Source organism: Stenella coeruleoalba (genome assembly GCF_951394435.1).
Source record: "Stenella coeruleoalba genome assembly, chromosome: 11".
NCBI lineage: Eukaryota > Metazoa > Chordata > Mammalia > Artiodactyla > Delphinidae > Stenella > Stenella coeruleoalba.
This window is the reverse complement of record NC_137157.1, coordinates 29,286,225-29,311,703: the sequence shown is the minus strand read 5'-3', so window position 1 is coordinate 29,311,703 and position 25,479 is coordinate 29,286,225. Positions and strand designations below refer to the sequence as shown.

At 38.1% G+C, this 25,479-nt stretch overlaps 2 protein-coding genes across 2 annotated transcripts in view; both read right to left on the bottom strand.

Moving 5' to 3' along the window:
- Positions 1–10,472: 10,472 nt before the first annotated feature.
- Positions 10,473–11,980, bottom strand: CCER1 (coiled-coil glutamate rich protein 1; the record flags this gene model as incomplete). The annotated part of the gene is made up of 1 exon (XM_079937009.1): positions 10,473–11,980. The coding sequence occupies exon 1, from the start codon at positions 11,565–11,567 to the stop codon at positions 10,473–10,475; it is 1,095 nt and encodes a 364-aa protein (XP_079793135.1). The 5' UTR covers positions 11,568–11,980.
- A 6,308-nt stretch (positions 11,981–18,288) lies between these two features.
- EPYC (epiphycan) overlaps positions 18,289–25,479 on the bottom strand; it is a gene marked incomplete at both ends in the record, with an annotated part of 35,576 nt that continues 28,385 nt past the window's right edge. Inside the window, 3 exons of the mRNA XM_079937715.1 lie at positions 18,289–18,459; positions 23,852–23,947; positions 25,249–25,451. Of these exons, the coding sequence (XP_079793841.1) occupies positions 18,289–18,459; positions 23,852–23,947; positions 25,249–25,451 (470 nt within the window). The remainder of the gene's footprint in view (positions 18,460–23,851; positions 23,948–25,248; positions 25,452–25,479) is intronic.

Genomic DNA, 25,479 nt, shown 5'->3' with positions numbered 1-25,479 from the left:
TGACTTCCAAGATTTTATCCAAATCCTGTGGCTCTGTCTTGTGTATGTAATCTAGACCAATCAGCTTTCTCCTCCTATCCTTCAACAATGCATCACCACATTTGAATCCCCATCAGATCTTATTCTCTTCTACTCCCTACGGTCTCTCTTTCCCTCAAAGCAACAACTTTACCAAACTGAATAAACAAATCCATACTAATATACTAATATATTCACCAGGAATTATTAATTGCCAACTCTCTCCTGATATATACAGAATCTAATAATTGACTTATAAGGATAAATTTTGTCTTAAGCTAAAGGAGTGGCGACGCTTAAGGTGAGATGTTTAAGCTAGAGAGAATATGAATATGCCAGTGACCAGTAGAAACTATTTTAAATAAAATAGAGTTTTAAAGTACAACGAGATGTAAACACTCTGTCTTTTGCCTATACTTATGGCTGGGTCTGTTGGTAATCTTAGGGACGTAGGACTTGTAATACCTTACATGACATTATTCCTAGATAAATTCTTATTTCTTTTTATGTTTCATCCACATCTCCTATTTAGATTCTTACTCTAATTCCTGATACTTTCCTTATGGCGAAACTTTCTCAGCTTTTACACTTGGATTCTTCATTAGACCCAGATGCTTTCAACTGACTTCCTGATATTGGTGACTGCTTTTACTTTTTATACTGTATTTAATTTTTTTCCCCTAACTGTGACTGCCATGTGTCAGCCCTTAGGCTCTTCTCCTGCCAGTAGCTAGCAACTTTTCATTTCCACCCACTTCCATTAGTGACAGCTGATTCCTAATTTAGAGAATTAAGAATTCTGCAATAAGAGTGAGTTTTATACTTTCACCTTAGAAGAAAGAGGAAAGGGGCCAGGAAACCTCTCTAATGATGTGAATATTCCAGCAGTTTTGCACTCTGCTTCTTTTCTGTCTTTGAAATCTCTCATCTCATAAGTAATTTATCACAGAACATTTGGACATCAATTACTGAGACTCAGCATTTTTCCAGGACTGTATTACAATATGCAGTATGACTGCAAAAATTTGACTTGGAATATTGACTCAGAACTATATACTTGAATAATCTGAACTGAATTTAAAATTTCATCATACTTCCATCCATTTCACAGAGCAGAGTTAATGATATAAGGAAACAGACTGTGTGGCTTCCAGCCTCTGTCACCTGTTAGCTGTGTGGCTTTAGGTAAGTTGCTCAGTAGCTGTTAGCATCAGCTTTCTCGTTGGTAAACTACGCACGTGTGCTTAGCCCAGGCCCTGGTAAAGGGTAAGCGCTCAGCAAATGCTAGTTTAAACATGGAATAAAATGTGTTGGCTGTTTTCAATTTCCAAGCCAGGTACTTTAAGCTGTAGACTACATTTAAAGTTTATTATAATGTGCACCTAAGAGGAGAATCGTTGTTGTGGGCATTATCAAGGAGGTTCATACTCATGAATCTGTGGCCCAGCAAGTCAGAGCCAAGAGCTTCCCTATTACATCAAAGGATTTTGTGTTCTGTTCCTATAAGGATCTGTCTGTCCATGAGGACCAGTCTGTTGTATAACAGAGAATTCAGGCTGCAAGAGATGTGGTCGGGTACCTGCTACTCTAACAGCTCCTTCCTTGCTCACCCTGCTTTATGCTTTCCTACTGAAAGTGGTTTTAGTACACACATCATGAATAAGTCACTGTGCTTCCCTGTTAGAACTACTTGATAATCATAGTTCATTGCATATGATTTAGTTATACCTATTTTTTTATAATATTAAAAATGTTTATTGAGGGCTTCTTATATGCAAGACTCTGCACTGGAAGTAGAAAATCAGTTCCTTGCCCTCTAGGATTTTCTAGGCAGAAAAGAGCCACAGTCAACTATAATTGTAAAAGGATAATGGAATTATTAACGGAGTGAGTGTGAAGGAAGTACAAAGCAGGAGTACCTACTCTGGGACAGTTGATGAATGCATTCTTAAGAAAGTTGTAAATGTGGAAACTAACTGTCTAAGGCAGAGCCAGTCCTTAGCACTGATTTATGCTTCCAATAGAAGTGGTTAAGCAGCTGGAAAGAGCTGGAAATAGGGCAGTAATACAAATACAAATTATACCAGACCAACAAATAAACAGGTTTGTCTCTTTCCTTAACAAATTGTGCTCTAATAAGTGGCTGTGATCATTAATAAATTAAATGGTGCTCAAGTCCTAGGAGGTAATTGACTTTCACAAGTCTTGCATTTAAAACTAGGCCAAGGGACATATACCCTCATTTTATTTATCAGGATTAAGATATTAAGCTTTATTTAGTTTAGGAATTTGGATTTAAAATGTAAACATATAAATTCCAGATTTGTTCATTGTCTTCTCTGTTGTCAGTATTAAAAGCAAGACAGATATAATTGCAGATTGCTAATGTTAATTAGTGGAGTTAATGTCAAAGGGAATCCAGAATAGATAGTTTTGGAGTAATGCCTTTAAACTCTTATTAACAGTGAAATTTATTATAAGTATAAAAAGAATAATCCATGGAAATCCAAGGCCTCTTGTGGGTCTATGTTTTCCCTCTTTCCTTTACAAACTTTGATAGTTTATTTTTGTGGCTTAGTCTCATTGGGCAAAAAGATACTATTATTAAACAACACAACGTATGGCAACACATTCAAACAAACAATATAAATATTTTAATATGACCCTTTGTGCCAACACATTTGCAATACTCCTTTTATATGTGTCAATGTATTATGTGTCACCAAAAATGCATCTGTAAATACGACAGAAACACCATGACCATTAATATTTTTATTTAAAGGTTTTATTAGGTTGGCCAAAACGTTCGTTCAGGTTTTTCTGTAAGATGTTACAAAAACCCGAATGAACTTTTCGGCCAATCCAATACCTTTGCCACTAGGTGGCACCTAAATATTAATAGTTGGTGAGCATATGTTCTGCATAAGAAGGCAAAATAGAAAGTAAATGAGAGAAAGGAAAGTTAGTTTTATTAACTTTGTTTTGTATCTAAATATTTGTGCTAGTGTATATTTTGAGGTCATGGGTTTATTGCAGGAAATAGTGTGGGATTCATAAAACTTTTTTTTAAGAAAAAGAAAAACATAAACTATTTTAAGGAAAAATAAAAAAAATCAAGCTTGACTTTGGAAAATCCACTGGGAGCAAGGGAAAATGTACAGCCATTTAGTCTTGACCTCAGCTTGTTATTTTATATTATAATCTCTCAGTTCAAGGGAATGCTACAGTCAATAGAAAATCACAAAAAATACAGTTATATATAGCAGCATTCTATATTCCATTTGCATTTGGTAGTGCTATTTAATGATAAATGCCATATGAATTATCAAATCTACTAGTGATTTTTGTGAGAATTGATAAATTAACATCAGTTAAAAGTCTTAAATTACTAGAACTAAAAGTAACATGCTAAAATCTAAATATATTCATAGGAGAGAATATTCAAATATTTCATGATAACAGAGTATCAATCATAAAAGTTCAAATGCCATATGAAAACATCAGAAGATGCTAATATCAATAGTTTATCTTTAGGTGTAGCACAAGGCAGAACCTTCAATAATGTGGTAATATTATGAACGTTAACCAGTTATCTTATACACTTATAAAATTACCTACAAATTTTATGAATATTTTCCTACAGTAAAATTTTGATTTTACTTTAATTATAGATGAACAGCACCACAACAGTATCTTAGGCTAATTTATTCCACTCAGGTATTTTTTTCCCACCAAATATGTGTATGTTGGTACACATATACATAAAAATATTAATCAACAATTAATACTTTAATTGTTAATCAACAATTTGTTAGATGGTCATTATATGAATTATATAAGCTATTAAACTACTACTAACAATTATAATTGAGACGGAGATATCAGTATTTCTTCCTTAGGTACCGTTGTTACCGAGCACACACTGAAGAGACTGTTTTTTTCTACCCTCTTTGGAACTCAGGTTAAGCTTATTAAAGGAAATTTTGTTCCTAGAAAGGTTGTTTTAAATAAGACAACAGGGAGATATGTTCCAATAATACTGTACAGTGGACCCACAACTTTGAACTCAGAATAGAGGCCTTTAAGTCCCGAAACAATTTACTTCTTTAAATTGCAGGTCCTTGATCTGTAAAAGGAAAATAAAGCATTAGTTCATAGTGTGGTTGTATATGATAATGCGTGTTAAAATCTTGCATTTGCTTAAATGTTTTTTGAATTCTTAGATTTCTGTTCTGAATAGCTTTTGTGTTCTGCATAAGTGGCTTATAGTAGGTATTTAATATTTATTGAAATTTTCACTATCTTCAGGTATAGCATAAGACAGAACCTTCCTCTTTAAGCATTTTGATACATGCATTTTGATTTTGAAAAGATGCATTGCCTGTATGGGAAGGAATGATCTTGACTTGAGTGGATAATTCTTAGCTCTAGCTATCAGAGAATTAATGTCAGCCATAAAAAGAAAGGAAATATCATGACCTGGTAGTAAGGGGAGGAGATAAAGGACAGAAAGTGCACTTGGGGAATGAGTTCAGCTCTAGAGATTTAAGTGGTTTTCACAGTCCTGCACAATGAATATATGCAGCTCAAAGTAATGTAACTGACTACAGTTATCCAAGAGAAAACAAGACAGTTAGTGAATTGTTTTGTTAGTTATCTTGTTAGATATTACATTTATACTTGCTCTAATTACTAGCAGGTGACTTTTAGATACCAGATGTCAGTAGTATCATCTGTGCATGAATTAAATACTTATTATTATAACTGGTAGATATTGAATATATCACTGTTCTGAGTGTGTGGTAAGCACTGACCCATTTAATCATCATAATCTCACTTACCACCATGAGGTAGATACTATAGACGAGGAAAATGAGAAGCTGAAATTTCAAGAATATGCCTTAGGTCACACAAGTAGTAAATAACAGAAGTTTTGAACCCATAAGCCACAGTCTCAATCATTAAATTCCCAAGAGGGCTCTACGATGGATCAAAACCCCACAGAGCTTCTAGGTTTTTCACGTGTATGCACATCATTTAGACGTCTTTATACAAAGCAGATTCTAATTCAGTAGGTCTGAGTGATCGGCATTTCTAAAAGCTGTCAGGTGGTGCCCCTAATGCTGGTCCATGGACCACAGCTTCAATATCAAGGTGCCAGGGTACTGCATTTGCACACTTTTTTTTTTTTTTTTTTACCAGAAATCAAAACCAAATTTCCAGGACAAGCTGGTTCACGCTTAGTTCAGTTAGTAACAACTATAATACCTAGATATCTCAGTCCAACAAAACTACAATGAGATGAGGTTTCCTGAGCCTTGTTAATGGATCGAGACTGACCGAATGTTCAGAAATTGAGATGATGTAAATTTTGGAGACTAATCCCTTGTCGGTCACATCACCAGCAAATATTTTCTCCCATTCTGTGGGTTGTCTTTTCATTTTGTTTATGGTTTCCTTTGCTGTACAAAAGCTTTTGAGTCCCATTTGTTTAGTTTTATTTCCATTACTCCAGGAGATGGATCGAAAAAAATATTGCTGTGAATAATGCCATTTGCAGCAACATGGATGGACCTAGAGATTGTCATACTGAGTGAAGTAAGTCAGAGAAAGAGAAATATCTTATATCACTTATATGTGGAATCTGAAAAATAAAGTTATACAAATGAACTTATTTACGAAACAGAAACAGACTCACAGACTTAGAGAACGAATTTATGGCTACCGGGGTGGGGGGGGGAAGGGGGGGGGGGAGAGATAGTTAGGGAGTTTGGGATTGAAATGTACACACTGCTCTATTTAAAATGGACAACCAACAAGGGCCTACTGTATAGAACAGGGAATTCTACTCAATATTATGTAACAACCTAAATGGGAAAAGAATTTGGAAAAGAATAGATACATGTATATGTATAACTGAATCACTTTGCTGTACAACTGAAACTAACACAACATTGTTAATCAACTATACTCCAATATAAAATAAAACGATTTAAAAAAGGAAAAAATAAAATAAATACATAAATAAAAGAAATTGAGATGGTGGCTTTGATTATAAAATGTAATTTTGTGGACAATAACAGTGATTTAACAGTATATAATGACGTTGTTCCTAAATATTTGGTTATTTGGTCTTCACAATCGTTGTGAGTGGTAATAAGGTAGGACAGCTATGCCTGAGGAAACAGAGACCCAAGACTACCACCACCGCTCTCAGGCAGCAGTGACAACACACAGGTGCCCAAACTCTTCTCTTCCATCAGCTGACCCTGAGGTCGAGCTATGTTCCATTAACTGGCTGAAAGTTAAATAGATGTAGAAAAATGTTAATACTGAAACAGCTAAGATACAGCCACATTCTGATTTTGCTTTAAATACACAGATAATCAAGGCCAAAATGATTCAGAAGCATTAATATTAAGAGTAATTTTCAATTGTGATTAGTTAGTTTGAACCTGTAAAAATACAAACAATTTAGCCACGTATATCATTTTATTATGCTGTTAAAATCGAAATTAAACTGAAGAAGCTATTTTCTCATCCTACTCACTCCCTTGCCCCAAGACCACCTAACGGGTGATATTCATATCATATTCTTCCCAGACTCTGTGGGTTTGGTATAGCTGGGTTATTTAACCTCTTGTGTTTATTTTCATGGAACTAAATATGTTGAAATAACGCTTGTCCTCGTATGCAGATGTTATAAAATTTTATGAAACCATACTCAGAATTCAGAGTTGATCTCTAAATGTCAAGTGTATTTACCATCCTTAGAAGACTAATATTTTCACAGAAAAAAAAATCCCTTTAAGTTACTGTGGAGACAAAGTAATGAAGATAAATCAAGAAACGCTGTCAGTCACTGGAAAGGAAAATACCAGAATCTCTCACGTAAAAACACCTGACAAGAGACAGCAAACCTAGGCCTTGTAAATATATTTATGATTTATTAAGTTATTTTTCTGACAGTTGACAAAGGAAATAGTACTTTCATTCTTGAAAGACATGGATAAGTGGCACCTCATTAGCATTGTGTCCACTCAAGGTTGAAATGATTTTGAGAATGAGAATTTTTTAAAAATTGTGAATTTTCTTCAAGCATACTTACCTCTAAAACTAAAGACGGGGTTTATTCTGAGCCATAGTAACACTGATACTCCTGAATCATCATCAGGTGGTGTGGAGCATCTCCAGGGAGCTCCAATCATGCTGAGCAGCAATGCCTAGGACCCTGTCATTACATGGTAGTGGGAGGGTAGGTCTCTGAAAAGTGTAATAGGTGTACTGGGATGTCTAACCCTCCCATCCCCCGACTTGATTTAATCACTTCACATCAGCCTCCAGGGTTAGTAAAGGGACCATCACAGTATCTGGCTAATAAAAAGAAATGAGTTCAGGTAGAGAATCATCAGTGACTAATTGTTTTCTCCTTTCATTAATTTTTTGCTGGTGTCTATTCAGAAGATATGGATAGTGTAGAAACGAGCAGGTAATATGGTTTCTGCCTACTGCTGTCACTTCTCATTGGCCACTCCTTCAGGACACTGTTGTCCTTCTGTCCTCAGTTCCTCAAAGGCACCAAGTTCCTCCCAGCTGTCAGCGGCCTTTAGCCTCAAGGCTCCCTCTGTCCACAGTAAACATCCCCAGCTTCACTCTTGGGTTCCCTTGTCATATATACTTTCATAATAGTGTGTTTCCTTTAGAATTCTTGCAGTGACTAATTTGTCCAACTTCATTTAGTGCCTGTCCTTTCAACTAAACTACAAGCAGCATGAGAGTGGGGATTTTGCTTACTCACCACTGTATCCTTATCACTATTCACTGTGCTTGGCCCCTAGTAGTTCCTTAATTATTTGTTACATAATGGTTCCTGAACGAAACTCTCGAGGCACTCCTCATATTTGCATCCCTTCCAATGACTACTGGGTAATGTCTTGCGTATGTGGAGACAGTTAATGTGTGCTGAATTTTGTAATGTAAAAGTGGAATCTTTTATAAGAATAACTTGAGGATTGTCCTGATATGATTGTGAAGCAATTCAGTCCTAAATGAAAGTGTTTCTTTAATGAGAACTTAGAGATTGAGGATCATGGGTAAAGTATTTTGGGACTATGACTTGTAAGGATTTATTGATCAATATCAGCAGCAGGATTCTTCTGTGCATTAGAAATGCATAATGGGTGGTCAGTTTTATACTACTTTTATAGGTCACTCAAAAATTGCATCTTGTAGAAAATAGTGACTTCTTAAGAGTATAATAAATGTTTGGTTATTCACTGCTGTAGCTTGGAGGGTTTGGTGTGATTTAAAAAATCCCACAATGTTTGTGTTAGTTTTTCTTCTTATGTTCATCCTGTTGGCCACTGAAGTATTGCTGAATAAGAGGTCTGATATTTAAAAAAATAAGAAGTGAGAGGCAGAGTAGTTTCATTCAACACTTTTCTTATTTATTTTTTAACAGTTTAAGCTTATCACCCCTGAAAGCTGCAATAAGATCAGCATCCAGGCAAGATATCACCCTACAGTCTTCTCTTCACTAAATACTGAATTCTGGTTCAAACTATACTTAGAAGTATAGTTTGTCAAAAGACGTAATTTTTGAGAAGTGGGGCTCAGATTCTTCATCTAAGAAAATATGCTATGGCTAGAACCTTTATTAAGTTATGAGTATTAAGGGTCCAAGAAGAACGGTATTACTTCCTAAAAATGTTTGAATAAAAGCTGTTATTCCGAGTGATGAATTCTCCGTAGGTAATTGTTTACACATTAGAAACTAGCTCACGCAGCCTTGCACTTAAACATATTTGTTTTACTCTCCTTTATAAGGAAGACAACTGGGAAAGAAATTAAAAAAAAAGATACTCCACCCCCAAAAGGCCAATCATCTTTTTTTTTTTTTTTTTTTTTTTTTTTGTGGTATGTGGGCCTCTCACTGTTGTGGCTTCTCCTGTTGCGGAGCACAGGCTCCGGACGCGCAGGCTCAGCGGCCATGGCTCACGGGCCCAGCCGCTCCGCGGCATGTGGGATCTTCCTAGACCAGGGCACGAACCCATGTCCCCCACATTGGCAGGCAGACTCTCAACCACTGCGCAACCAGGGAAGCCCGCAATATCTTTTTTTTTTTTTTTTGCGGTACGCGGGCCTCTCACTGCCGCGGCCTCTCCCGTTGCGGAGCACAGGCTCCGGACGCGCAGGCGCAGCAGCCATGGCTCACGGGCCCAGCCGCTCCGCGGCATGTGGGATCTTCCTAGAGCAGGGCACGAACCCATGTCCCCCACATTGGCAGGCAGACTCTCAACCACTGCGCAACCAGGGAAGCCCGCAATATCTTTTTTTTTTTTTTTTTGCGGTACGCGGGCCTCTCACTGCCGCGGCCTCTCCCGTTGCGGAGCACAGGCTCCGGACGCGCAGGCGCAGCAGCCATGGCTCACGGGCCCAGCCGCTCCGCGGCATGTGGGATCTTCCTAGACCGGGGCACGAACCCGTGTCCCCTGCATCGGCAGGCGGACTCTCAACCAGTGCGCCACCAGGGAAGCCCAAGGCCAATCGTCTTTAAAAAAAAAAAAAAAAAAAAAAAAAATCCATTCTGCAAAAACTATTTTTATTATTTCTGTGAACTTATGACAAGGAATGTATCCAGGAACAAGGCTTCAAAATCTAAGCTATGTTCCACTGTTTGCAGTTTGCTTGGATTTTAACTAGGTGTGCAAGTTGACTTCTGACCATGGGGAATCCTCTACATTCATGGATTTATGGATTGTTGAGGCCATGGCAGATACCCAGTTCCACAGAAGCAACTTCACGCTCTTCTGAGGAAGATCCGTAGCACTGTGGAACAAGGAATATAAATGAGCAATGCCACAGAGACTGCAAATGGGGTTACCAAGATACAACCCTCAAAAATGAACTCTGAAGGTGGAAAAACTACAAGAAAAAAATATTAAAATAGGCGTTTTAAAAAAGTTTCAGCTATCATGTTAAGAGCACTGATGGACATTCAATAGACACGGCACATGCTTCTTAGGCATGGAATGTATAAATCTGTTATAAAAAGAAACATTTTCAGCACTGCCAGAATTTAAAAACAAAAAATGAAAAACTCAAGCATCTAGAGGGGAAAACACCAAATGAAAAGATTCAAACTGTAGTAATGACTATTTGGCCTTTAACTATTTCCAGTTAAATTATATTTGAAAGCTCTCCCTCCCCCAGTCATAGCCATACACAAGCACACCAATTTTTAAACGTTTTATAATGGCCAAAGAAGGGGTTTACATAGATATATTTGTTAATGGAACTCATTTTTTAATTAGTTTTTAATAAGTTGCTAATTCATTTTAGCCTCACATCAGTTCCATCTCATTCCCCAGTCCCTTTCCTGATGTCTAACAGTTAATGTCCTGTACCATGAGGTCAGCTTCCTGTGGCACTTTGGGAATTATCTGTTTGGGGTTTCAATAAGTACAGTTTATAAAGTTCTCTGTCTCTTCTTCAGCCCCCACTAAGGTTGATAAAGGCATTTCCAGAGACAAACGGTTCTCTTCCTCCCTCTGCTCTTCCTCCTCCAGCCCCTCCCCTTCCTCTTCATGCTCCTCCCCCTCCGCCCCCTCCTCCACGGAGTCAGGTTCTTCGGCCTCCTCTTCATCCTCGCCCTCTGCGTCCTCCTCCTCGCTCTCCAACTCCTTGCAGTCACACTCCTCCTCGCCACACTTCTCCTCCTCCTCCTCATTTCTCTCCTCTTCCTCTACCGGCTGTGGGCTTGGAGACTGGTTTTCCTCATCCGGGTCCGGACTGAAGGCTAGAGAGGGATTCTGCCCAAAGCTATACAAAGTTGCCCGCAGCTCCGCGTCTTCCTCGCCACCGCTGGAGGCCGCATCGTTTCCGAAGGAGCCGGCCGCGGATGCGGTGCCGCCCGCCTGGGCCTGCTGCGCCCGCAGTGCCTCCTGCTGCCGCATATCCTCGTAGATCTGGTTCATGATGAACTGGGTGGTGTTCCGCGGTGCCCGCAGGCCGGGTTCCCGCCACCCGCACAGATTGACCGGCCGCAGCAGCGTGCTCAGATCCTCTGAAGGGCTCCTCTGGAAGGAGCGGCGAGGGTCGCGGCGCAGGCCGCGGCCCCGGCGGCCCCAGTGCTTCTTCCGGGCCGGGGGCCTCGCCCAGCCGGGGTTCCAGGGGCTGCGCCAGCAGGAGCAGCAGCAAAGGCAGAATGGGTGCAGGCCGTACACCCGGATCACTTGCACCCGGCCAGGGGGCTTCCAGAATCCCTCCGGAGGTGGGTGCCAGGGTCCTCCCCAGCGCCCCCAATTAGAATACACGGCCCAAGAGGGACGTCTGGGTGGCTGGAACCAAGGTCCTGAGCCGTGCTGTTGCTTCGGCTGTTTCCTTGGGGGCTCATACTCGGCCTTGGGACCATAGCGATGCCACTGCCTGTAAACCGGAGCGCCCCTGAGCCTTCGATGGCAGGAAGACCAGGTGCTTAATGGGGCAGAGGACGCCCCCCCGTGGCCCAGGTTAAGAGGATCCTCTTTTCTATCGAGGGGCTGGGTCATGATTCAGGGAGCTCTGAGAGGTCTAAACGGAAGCGTCCTAGAAGCTGCCGTCAAGTTTGGCCAGATCTGACGGTCTGAAGAGCCTCATGTCTCTCTCTCTGCGCAGCACCACGTGCCTGCTGTTGGGATCACGCCTTTCTCTCCAAAAGGACCCCTCTTCTCTGCTCGCTCGATCGTTCTTCCACGTAATCTCTGCCCCTTGGCACCCGGGTTGTCTCGTCCAGGTGAGTTTGGGTGGGACTGGGGCTGGGTAAGGATGGGGGGGAGGAAGGTGTTGGTGGGCGACGCGCAGTGAGACCCGCTCCCGGGTCCCACACACCCCCGCCTCACAGGAGGCTCGGGCTGGGGACGGGAGGGGCAGGGGTTGCGCGTTACCTTGCGGCTCCTCCTCAATCCAGGTGCTTCACCGCCGCCGTCCTGGCTAGACTGAGGCGGGGTGGGCAGCGGCAGCCTTTAAATACCGGCCAGGGGCCCTGCGCGCCCACCGCATCCTTGGTTGCCCAGGGAGACAGCCAATTGGGGTTGAGGTCGTTGTCCCTGGGCGTGGAGTTGGAGTTCCGCCCAGAACGAGGTTGCCCGTGAACATTCGCAGGGGGCTTGTGACGCAGTTTTTGAGGGAGGTGGCGAGGGGCGGGAGGCTGGATTTGTGCTGCCCACGTTAGGAAACGCTTGAGGCAGTTTATCTGAACCCTTAAACCACCTTGAGGTGCGAGGTTGTAGAAGATGGACCTTCGGCTGAACGCAGAGGTGGGGGTTGGGGAAGAATTTGTGTATCGAAAAACAATATCCTACACCTTTGGGACGGCCCAGGGGGTAAAGAGAAAGCCCTCGGAGTCAGAAAACTGGGCCCCACTCCTTACCTTGTGGTGTGTGCCCACTCTTCTAAATCCTAGGAGCTCTGTGTCAACGTACCTGAAACAAGACGGCAAACGTTTATTGCGTGTGCTTACTGCGCGCAGGTGGGCTCATGGCACATAATCCTCATGCCTACTCAGGCACATAATCCTCATGCCTATCTTATGCAAGATAACAATCTATGCATTGTTACCACGTCTCATAGATTAGGAAACGAAATTAATCTACCTAAGGCTGTGGGACTGATGAATTTCAGGGCTAGTAAACCTGAGCCTGTTTGACCTCAGAGTCCAAATTCTCCATGAGATTACTATACTACACTGCCCAGGCACCTTAAATAGGACTCTGGTGATGAGTACAAGGAATCTGTATGGACAAGCAGTTTACTAATTGTAGCATATGCAAAACATATGTCCGTTGATTAAACATTACCAGGATGTATACCATGGGTTTGTACCTAAAAATGCTAGTATGCCAATTACATTTTTCCCTTTGTTAACCAGACAGTGTGGTACCTTGGGAGCTTTTATAGTATTAAGGTTAAGAATATGGGCTTTGATTTAAATAGACAAGAGCCTACCCTGAATGATACTATATGGTGGATACAAGTCATTATACATTTATCCAAATCTGTAGAATGTACAACATCAAGAGTGACCCCCTAATGTAAACTATGGACTTTTGGTGATAATGATGTGTCAATGTAGGTTCATTATTAACAAATGTACCACTCTGGTGGAGGATGTTTATAATGGAGGAGGCTATGTATAAGTAGGGGGAGAGAGTGTATGAGGAATCGCTGTACCTTCTCAGTTTTGCTGTGAATCTAAAACTGCTCTAAAACACAAGGTCTATTTAAAAGTAGAGGTGTGTTTCCACTTCAACTTACCAATTAACCTCTGGAAGCCTCCAGTTCCTTACCCATACCATGAGTATAGTTATAGTGCCTGTTCCAGAGTTATGTTAAGGATTAAGTAAGGTATTGATTAAAGCACTTAGCACAGGTACCCTGTGAGCACTCAGTAACTGTGAACTATCATCAGTACCATATTTACATGCTTTAGGACTTGTAAAGAAATTGATACAGTATGCGTAAAGATAACTAACCCTGTGCCTGATGCAAAAATAGACACCCCCATCCTTGGGTCCTTTTCTTGTCCCACTTTTGAGAAACATCAAGAAAGTGCTACCAGCCTTGATCCTACAGAAAACCACTGAGTATATCTCCTTATCACCTTCCTGTGTTGAGTGGAATTGTGCAAAAATGGAACACTGCCCACTGGGAACCTGAGTCCATACAAGCTTCCATTGAATGATAGAGAAGCAAAATTAGGGGAAGCCCTGATGCTTACAAAGGTCATTTATGCCTTCCTGCTTGAAAATTGAGAACAGTACATGGATTCCTGGTTCAGCCCTCCACCCTTTGCTGTGGGACCTATAGATTCCACAGGCATCATTCAAGTTCATTTGCTCTGTGGTTTGCTGAGGAGACAAGCCTGCTTGACTCAAAGTGCAGAATGCTGACATTTTTAGCCTCCAATGTCTCTTTTTGGATGGAGACTCGTACACTTGGCCTCAGCCTCTGATCTGCTTAACTTGAAACGGAATGGTGATAATCCAGATTTATTTTTCTAAGAATATACTTGGTATATGATATTGAGTTTTAATTAAGAGCTTTAGAAATTGAACATGTTGCTTAGTGGAATTCCCATCAGTTTCTTCTTTTTTTTTAAAAAAGATTAACTCACAGGTAATTAAGGACATCATTTTTTTGAACAGTTGATGTGAACTTTATACCAATAATACTGGCTTTATACACTTTTTTCATGGTGAGATGTATATCTTTCATATTCATCCTCCCTATTAAAAAAAATTAATGCAGGATTGTTTTGTGCTACTCTTAAGAGAAGCAGCAAATTACAATTTATGATTATTGTTTTTTTCAATAGATTGACATTATAATACACGTACTGGTAAATCACCCAAGAAAATTAGCACAAGAACATGTTCAAAACCACTGTCAGAAATGCAGCTAAGAAATTTTAAAGACTTTTAAAATTGACCCATACTCTTTAAATGCTGCAAAATGAATTATTTTGATTCAACATTAAAATATAACACACCGTGTTTTTATATATTGTATTCATTTATATTGCTACATAAAAAGTTCCCACAAACTTAGTTACTTAAAACAACATACATTTGTTATCTCAGAGTTTCCAAGGATCCTGGAACAGCTTAGTTGTGCCCTCTGCTCAGGGTCTTACCAGGGCTGTGATCAAAGCATTTGGCCATTTGGGTTCTCATCCTGCTGCTCAATTAGGGAAAATCTGCTCCCAAGATTATTCATATTCTTGGCAGAATTTGTTTTCTTTTGTTTTCTGTGGCTGTATAGCTGAGGGCCATACCCTTTAGCTGTATGTTGGCTGAAGGAAGCCTTCAGGTTTCGAGGTAAACTACAGGTCCTCGAGGACAGCAGTGGTTCTAGCGGCTGCCCATAGTTCCTTTCCATGGGCTTCCTCAACATGGCTGGTCACCCCATCAAGCCAGCCAAGAGCATCTCCTTAGTGCTTCCTAGCACAATGAACACACACGGAGACACACACACACACACACACACACGTATTATAATCATGGAGCTTGACTTTTGTGACATCACTCACCTTTGCCATATCCTATTGGTCAGAAACAAGGCCCAGGTCCTACCAGCACTCAAGGAGAGAGGATTACACAAAGGCATGAACACCAAGAGGCAGGAAATCATTGGGGATCAACTTAGAGTCTGTTTGCCACACGTTTCAAGTCAATGCAGTAAAATATGTCCTTCGTATTAACTAGTTACAACTTTATTTGGGAGATTTTAATGATATTGTTGCATTTTGAAATTCTGATAAGTGCCATGTGATAGCATGGGTTTTGCTATGTTTTATGTTATTCAGAGGATTATGTTGTTAAGTTGAAAACACTGCAGTCTTGGTGTTGATTTTTGTGCATTTGGGTGACTTGAAAAGAATGAATCCTAACACTTGATGGCAGTAGTAACTCGTTCAAAATTCAGTCAGTGAAAGTCCTTATATGAAAGAAACTACGTGAAGTTAGACCCTTTATAAATATATTTGATCATGAATACCTTATTTAAATTACTCCAGGTTGCCAATATTAATTATTATTTATTCTAGTGTGGTGGCATTGGGTATATTTATTAGAGTTTAGTATTTTTTGACAGGCTTTTGGAACTCAAACCTCAGCTAATTAAACTTGTAAATAAAATTCTTTAGAGAAAAGTTGGATATACCTGATACATTTGGTCAGAGAAATGAAATACAACAAGTATTTCAGATTTATCTTTGTAACCAATGCATTGCTATGTTATACGAAAAATAATGTCAATAGAACTCATTTTATGCACTCTCAAAAACGTGCCTTTTTCCACCGTGAATATAATCATGTAATTTGAAACCATCTAGCAGTTCCAGAGGCTAAATACAAGGTATTAAGCCTTTCTGACTTTTTGAAAGTGAGAAAAAAGGAATTTAAAATAACTCATTGCTTTGTCTTCATAATTTGGGAAGTTGTGGGGTTAGTTTGCAAATTGGTGAGGCATGTTGTGAATCAGGGAATACCACTTCAGTATTTTCAAAACATTTATGAATTCTCATATTATTTAAGTAAATTAGGAAGGGAAAATTAACTTTGTAATGAGATAACTACAAAGACAGTGTTGCTACAGATTTAAAGAGAAGTAAGGATGTGAATTTCACACTCATAATAGTACTATGTGTAGGTATTATTTGCTATCGTCCTTTGAAAATATTACTAACCCTATAATAACTCAGGGTTTTCAGACGATTAACACAACACATTTTAGGCCTGTCATCTGAAAAACCTGTGTATTCAGTAAGAATTAATTAGGAATTTTAAATGGAAATGTTTGCTTATAAATAGTTTTAAAGTACACTGTAATACGGGGCAATAAAATGCAGTGTCCTCCCTTTTGGAAAATAACCTGTAATATTTAGAGAAAAGTAAATGTGTGTAGCAAATTCATAAAGAAAAAAACGTTGTCATTAAAAAAAGGATTGTATTTAATCAGGGATCAGTTTTAGAGTTTTGGAGGCTAGGATGTCCAAGATCAAAGTCTCAGCTGATTTGGTTTCTAATGGGAGCTCTCTCTCTGGCTTGCACATGGCTGACTTCTCATTATGTCCTCACATGGCTTTTCCTTAGTGCATGTGCACATACATAAACACGCACGCACACACAAACACACACACAGAGTAATCTCTTTTTCTTTCTCTTCTTATAAGGGCACAAATCCCATCATGAGGACCCTATCTCATGACCTCATCTAACCCTAATTAAACTTCCAAAGGCCCTGTCTCCAAACACCATCACATTGAGGGTCAGAGTTTCAACATAGGAATTCTGGGGGTAAACATTCAGTTCATAACAACTTCTCTGTCCAGCCTGTACACCACTTTCTTGTATTATAAAACAGGGAAAAGTTACATTCATAGTATTTGAGGCGGGACAGTGGAGTGGAATAGGATAGACCTTTGGAGTCAGCCCTTAATCCAGGGCAAATTATTTAAGCTCTGTCTCTGATCTGTGACTTGGAATAGTCATTACTATCTCCAGCTCCTAAGATGTTGTGAATTAATACATGCAGAACACCTCAGTAGATGCCTGGTACGTATTTTGTGTCTGAGAATTGGCTCCTATTATAACAATGTATATCCTTGTAATGGGCTGATATGTGTTGTTCAGAATCAGTAGAGCTGTATGTGCCGATATGACAAACATCACCAAGAAATATTTTTAAGTGAAACAAGGAAGGTGCAGAATAGTGATTATCTTTTGTGCTTAAAAATCCATGTTTACATGTACTGATACGTACATATTGGTGGTATATATATACATGTAGCAAATGCATACACTTTTCTGTAAAAAAAGGGAAATTATTTATGTGCAAGTTTTTGTTTCTTATGGAAAACTTAATAAAAGTATGCAAGAAACCATTGACTATTTCTAAGGAGTGGAGCTTAGGGTTTGCTGCTGGAAGGAAACTCACATTTCATTGTATACTCTTTTGTTATCTTTCAGTTTTTAAGCAAGTGCCTGTATTATTATCATACATTTCAGAAAGATCAACTTTTTCTAGAAGGTACTCCTCAACTTCTTCCCTACTGTGATTTTCATATCATTGTTTATGTTTTCCATTTTGTATATTTTATTTTTTTCACAGGCACAGAAATATGCCAGTGTCAGTTTAGGAAAGGTCTGAAATGAGTTGGCAGGTCTTTAAGATGATAAAATATTTTTCAAATACTGAAGCTATGTATATTATTATGCTTATTTGCATGTTGTGATTATAATGAATATTTTTCCACAAAGCCATTATAATTTTCAAATATTTTTATTCTTTTCTTCATTTTCTTTCATGAATTTGAAAAAAGAAACATGTTTTAGTGAAAAAAAAGGAGAGAAAAGTTTAATTAAAAACATTTAAATCTTGGCAATATACCTAAAATGTTAATTTTTAATTTTTATTATATGATTAATTTAAAATTATAGAGGATATGAATCCCTAAAACTTGCAGATTACATGTGACATATAAGAATATCTGTGAAATATTTTCTATCTTTTAGTTTTGCACTTTCTGTACATCTTTTAGTTTATTCCTGATTCATCTCGTGTTTTCTTAGATTCCTAAATTGCTATCATATATTATAACTTTTAGCTGTATTTTATGTAATTATCTTTCAGAACACATTTTGAAAGTATCATGCTGAGTTTTCTTTTGTAAGAGAGCAGTAAGAATTGTTTTGTTGTAGCAGGCATCATAACGCTGACCATTATCTGCAATTAGACAAGATTCCCAATAGGCAAACGAGGTAGGCATATGTAGGCTTGAGGAGTTTTGCTGAGATTGATAGGGTTTCCATCCAATCGAATATCCTCTAGTGCCTTACGAATATAAGTCAAATTTTTAACATTGCAGAAGGTATCTTCACGCATCTCCAGAATGTTGTTATTCTAAAAAAGATTAAAATAAATGATTAGACATGATATAACATATTCTTGGTATTGATTAATAATATAGTCCATTTTGCTTCACCCCTGTTTTTACTCTTTCATTCCTTCTCTCATCCAAAAATGCACGTTATGTGATTATTATACATCAAGCACTTTCTAAGCAGTGGGGATAAATCAATTAACATAATACACAAGTACGGAGCTTGTACTTCAGTAATGGGAATATACAATAAGGAGGTGAAAAAACAAATTTAAAGAAAACAAGTTATTTCAAAAAAGGATGTGAACTCAGAAGAAAGGATGGTGACTGTGACAAGTTATCTTAAGAGGCAACAGTGGAGCTGAGCATGGAGTGACAAGGAGACATGGGCATGGAAAGAGCTGAGGCAAGAATATCCCAGGCAGAGAGAACACCAAGTTCCAATTCTGAGTAATTAGTATGGAAAGTTTAAGAATGGGAAAAAAAGTCAACATGGCTGAAGTGAAGTGAGGGAGAGAGTGAGCAAATGTCAGGAAGATATAGGTCTGGGCAGGGCCCAGAACTAGATTTTTTTTTTTTTTCTGTACGCGGGCCTCTCACTGTTGTGGCCTCTCCTGTTGCGGAGCACTGGCTCCGGACGCGCAGGCTCAGTGGCCATGGCTCACGGGCCCAGCCGCTCCGCGGCATGTGGGATCTTCCCGGACTGGGGCACGAACCCGTGTCCCCTGCGTCGGCAGGCGGACTCTCAACCACTGCGCCACCAGGGAAGCCCTAGATTTTTTTAAATAGCTTTATTGAGTACATTTCACATACCATAAAATTCGCCCATTTTAAGTGTACAGTTCAGTGGTTTTCAATATAGTTACAGACTTGTATAAGGATCACAACAGTTTAATTTCAGGGCATTTTAAACATCCTCCAAAGAAACCCCATAGATATTAGAAATAACTCCCCATTTTCCCCAACCTCTAGCCCCTGACAACTTCTAAACTACTTTCTGTTTCTATGGATTTTCCTATTCTAGACATTTCACAAAGGGAATCAAACAATATATCATCTTTTGTGACTGGGTTTTTCCTCTCAGGATTGTATTTTCAAGATTCGCACATGCTGCAGCATGTATCAGTACTTTTTCTTTTATTGCTCAATAATATTCTTCTCTATGGATATGCCACATTTTTGTTTATCCATTTATCAGATAATGGGAATTTGGATTGTTTCCACTTTTTGGCTCTCATGCATAATGCTTCTATGAACATTTGTGTACAAATTTTGTGTGGACATACGTTTTCAGTTCTTTTGCATATGTACGTAGGAGTTGAATTGCTGGGTGATATGATAACTCTGTGTTTAATATTCTGAGGAAGTATTAAATTGCTTTTTAAAATAGCTGCACTCTTTTACACCTCTACCAGTAATGTATGAGGGTTCCATTTTTCTCTGCATCCTAAGCAAAACTTGTAATTGTCTGTCTCTTATTTTAGCCAACCAAGTGGGTGTAAAGTGGTATCCCATTGTGGTTTAGTTCATTGCTAGCATAGAAATACAATTGATATTTTATGTTGATTTTATAACCTTCCACATTGCTGAACTCATTGATTAGTTCAAATAATTTAATAAATTACTTGTGAGTTTCTACTTAAAATATTTGTAGATCAATTTGGGGGGTATTTCCATCTTAATATTAAGACTTCCAAACATGAATATGGGGATATCTTTCCTTTATTTAGCTCTCTTTCCCCCCAGGTTTATTGAGGTACCTTTGACGAATAAAACTGTAGATATTTAAGGTGTACTGCATTATGTTTTGATTTATGTATACATTGTGAAATGGTTACCACAATCAAGCTAATTAACATTTCCATCACCTTACATAGTTACCTTTTGTGTATGTGTCTGGTGAGAACACTAGAGATCTACTCTCAATAAATTTGAAGTATACGGTATAGTGTTATTAACTACAGTCACCATGCTGTATGTTACACCTCCAGAACTTGTTTATTGTGAATAACTAAAACTTTATACCCTTTGACCAATGTCTCCCTATATCTCCCACCCCCCAGTCCCTGGTAACCACCATTCTCTGAGCTTGACTTTTTTAGATTTTACACATGGGAGAGATCATATAATATTTTTCTTTCTATAGCTGACTTATTTCACTTATTTCTCCAGGTTCATCCATGTTATTGCAAATGGCAGGATTTCCTTCTTTTCTCAGGCTTAATAATATTCCATTGTATACATAGACCACAATTTCTTTATCCATTCATCCATTGACAGACATTTAGGTTGTTTCCATATCTTGGCTATTGTGACAAGTGACACCATGAACATGGACGTGCAGATAACTTCAAGATACTTATTTCATTTCCCTTGGACATATACCCAGAAGTGGGATTGTTGAATCATACGGTAGTTCTGTTTTTAATTTTTTTTTGAAGAAATATCATACTGTTTCCCATATCTGTATCACCTTATATTCCCACCAAGAGTGTACAAAGGTTACCTTTTCTCCACATCCTTGCCAACACTTAACTTTGGTCTTTTTGATAATAGCCCTTCTAACAGGTGTGAGGTGACATCTCTTTGTGGTTTTGATTTGCATTTCCCTGATGATTAGTCTTGTTGAGCTCCTTTTCACATACTTATTGGCCATTTGTATGTCTTCTTTAGAGAAATGTCTCATCAACTCCTTTGCCAATATTTTAATTAGCTTATTTGTTTTATTCCTATTGAGTTGTTTGAGTTCTGTATATATTTTGGATATTAACCCCTTCTCAAATGTATGATTTGCAAATATTTTCTCCCATTCCATAGGTTATCTCTTCTCCCTGTTAATTGTTTCCTTTGCTGTGCAGAAGTCTTTCAACAATATGTCATAGTTTTCAGTATACAAATTTTGCATTCTTTTATTAATATTATTCTTAGGTAATTTATTATTTTGCGACTATTATAAATAAGTTTGTTTTCTTATTTTACATATTTTCTTATTACAAATAAGCTTGTTTTCTTAATTTTATTTTCAGATTTTTCATTTCTAGTATATACATATACATTAGTATTTATGTATTGATTTTGTAAACTGTCATATTGCTGAACTAATTTATTAGATTTCTATTCTGATCCATGGCTTATTAATGAAGGTGTTGTTTAATATCTACATATTTGTGAATTTCCTGTTTTCTTTGTTGTTGATTTTTATTTTAATTTCATTGTAATCAGAAAAATGCTTTGTATGATTTCAATTCTTTTCAGTTTGTTGAGACCTGTTTTGTGGCTTCGTATATTGTATATCCTGGAGATGTTCCTTGTCACTTGAGAAGAATGTATATCTGCTGTTGTTGGGTTGAATGTTATATAGATGACTGTTAGGGCTAGTTGGTGTATAATGTTGCTCAAGTCTTGTGTTTCTTAGTTGATCTTATGGCTAGTTGTTCTATCCACTATTAAAAGTGGAGTATTGAGGAATCCAATTATTATTGTTGAATTGTCTATTTCCCCGTTTAATTCCGATAGTGTAGTCTTTATAAATTCTGAGACTCTGTTGTTAGGTGCATGTGTTTATAAGCATTACATCTTTCTGATGGATTGACTCTCTATGATTACAAAGTGCCCATGAGGAATAATACAGATTTAGTGCCTATGCACTGTACTATTTTCTTTGCTAGGTAATAGATACACATTGTTAATAATTATCATGCCTCCCCTTTAAGTGATACTTCTCATGTATCAGTAAATGCAGTACCCACTTTATAAACTAAAACTGAGACGCAGGGAGGTTTAGATATTTGTCTAATCATTAAATAGTGTCAAGTAGAATTTCAGCCCAGGGAGTCTGATTTTGCCAGAGTTGTCATTCTTAATTATTATACCATATGGTGAAAAACATTTTTCAAATGAATCAAAAAAGGAGATTTTTATATGAGTATTAAAATGAATATAAAATGAAGATAATTTAAATTAAAAACAGCTTTATACTGGATATTGCTGAGGTGATTGTGAAAGAGAAATATTTTAAAAGGTTCACTTAATGCCTTTTTAAACCTTAGAATAGGGACTGTAAAGCCAATTACTTCAAAAAAAAATCTTATATTGTATATACAAGCGCATTCAGTTTAAATATAACATCAGAGACCTGGTTACTCTGTAGAAGTTAATATCAGCAAAGACAATAATAATAAAATTTAATTCAGAATTGGAAAAAAATTCCAAAATTTCCCTGAGGATGCCCTTGAAAATCCTCTTCCAATCCTAAACAAGTCAAGAAATCCTCATATTTATAGAAATTCACCCCCAGAAAAAGAGAGACCAAGAGAGAGCCATAGAGAAACAGGACGAGCACCAGAAAGGGAATACACATTAAGGAAGTTAACACAGCCAGAAAAACTCTCAAAAGTGACAGACTCAGACAAGACTCATAGACAGATATTCACAAAAAGACACCAAAAAGAAGTATGGAAAGATATAACTAGGAATAAAAGAAAGTTCACAGAGGTAAATAATTACAGGGTCCACAGAGAAAAAAAGAATCAAACTTGCTCTCACATAGCAAAATCACTTCTTGTGATGGTCTATACTTTATTTTTTGCTAAAAGATTGTAATATTACACCATGATATCGTGTCTTTGAGCACATAATGGTTGTGTTCCCTACAGATTTATTCCACAGATGAAATTATTACATTGATTACAGCTGTAGAACAAAAGTTACTCATATCTGAAATAATTTATCTTTCTTTGTTTCAACAACCAAAAACATTTGTTTTAATTGATCGTATTTTTAATATATTTAGAAAATATTAGATCATAACATTTTGAAAATGTGTTTTCACTCATTATTTCAGAGATAAAATGTAGCTTAAAGGGATTTAAAATAATGCAAGCTTTCAAATATGTTTGTTTAGAAAAAACTGCATTTTCTTAATCCAGAGAGATGGAAGTCTGTCATCTCTCAGCAGATAGGAATGTCCTAGGATTGAATTTTCCTCAGTACATGGAACCTAAAATCAAGACCTAAAACTGACATTTTTCCCCCCCTGAAAGCTAGAAATCAAATCAGATTTTTCTTTCCCTCTTTTTCTCTTCCATTTCTAATCTTTACACATTTCTTCAGCAGATGAAGCTCTCATTTTTTTAAAAGAAGCTTTGTATGTCAAAAAGATGCATTATGACTTGGCAAAGAATGAAAATAAAGACTAAACTCATCAGAAATAAATCAGTAGAGATAAGAGTCATGAATGTACAATTACCTTGTACTCAGATTGAGAGAATGAATTAAAGACAGGAGAAAAGAAAAGAAAAATTGTCACAGTGTATCAACATGCCATTATAAACAGCTTTTGCATCCCACCTTCACCTGTTTGCTTCTGTTTTCCATGGAGGTGTTGGGGATAACTTAGTAGCAGAAGCCTACCTGGAGGTGAAGGGCCCGTAGATTTTCTGGGAGTGGCAGAGGGATGTGTTCCAAGTTGTTATCGGAGAGGTAGAGATGATGGAGATCATACATATCCTGTAAACATTCCAAATGTAGGGTCTTAATAAAAATTAGTGGTGCTACAGTTGTATTTTTAATTCCCTGTCTGTGAAACTATTTGTGAAATAATACATGCCTGTTCAGGTCTTGTTTTGCAAAATTGAGGCAAATTAGTTTTCTGTGTTACTGGACAATTCAAATGAGTTTTGGAAGAATTGATAGCAAGCAAATATCTCTCTATGCAAATGAAACATGTTTCTCAATCTCTAGGCAGAAGCTTTCTTTGCCCACTCTAACTTTCTCTATTTAAGCAAGGCAGCGACTTCCCACAGAAGACACTCTGCAATAGGATTTTGAGGATTTTGGTGAGACATAGCAAGAATTTCCTTCATGTTACAGGAATGGAGAAATGAAAAGTTCTCCCCAACAAAATCTTGCTCCAGCCCAAGTACCAGGTAAAGGGCAGCCTAGCAAGACAGAATAAGTTTAGATAATAACAGGTCTACTCTAGCCAAACATCACAGGACAAACTGTGACTCACTACCACCCATGCCAACAAAATCTGAGTGGAGAGACTAGATTTTGGCCTTTGCCAGGCTCTAATGAGGTGCCCTAACTTCCTTGCCCACCAGGGTGGTGTCACAGGAGAGTTAGTGGAGAGACAGGGTTTCCACCATTGCTCAGTGCTAACGGGTCCATGTAACCCCCTGTAGCCTCCATGGAAGTAATGTGATGTCCCTTCAAACAGTAGTTTAAATTTGTTTGTTCAACATATATTTAGAGGAGCAGCTTGAATGGAGTAAGAGTGGGTAAGAAAGCCAATCTGGTTACTATTCTCAGATTCTATGCTGTTATTCCAAGCAAGTCACTCTAACCCCAAACTTGTTTCCTTCACTTAAAAAACAAAATGCATAAGATTAACTGAATCCATTCTCCTTACAAAATAATTTAGAAGGTTTCTACCCTCAAAGGCACCACCCACACTCTGTACAAGTAGTTGTCCTTCCAACCACATAAGATACTCTTGTTAAGTGGCATTTTTGGTAAATACAATTCACCCAGCTTACAGCATTTCCAGGTGCAATTTATAGAGTGGTGCTCCAGATAGCCACGCACTTCTTATTCCAGCTCTGCTTTCTGTTCTTGGTGATTGAGCAGCCTCAGAATGTACCAGAACACAGTATTTCCCCAAAGCATGATACATAGTGTTGTAAAGTTTATTTTAGGAGTTAAAACTCTCATCAAATTGAATCCCTTTGTGGAAATAAAAAGGCTAGTCATTGATAGCAAAGGGAATGGGAAGATGAAAGTCTTTCATATTCAAACTCAAAACTCACTTTAAATGCTTCTTGCTTTATTCCTTTCCTTCCAAGTCTATTGTTGCTAATATCAATAAATGTTAAAGTGGTTGGCAATTCTGGGAGCTGCCTTATCTTGTTGTCACGCAGGACAAGCTCTCGGAGTCGAGGTAGCTTTCTGAATGCATCTTCATCAATCTCAGATATTAAATTTGAGGTCAGATCAATCTTCCTTAGATCATCTGGAAAAAAATGAGGGAAGTAGTTAAA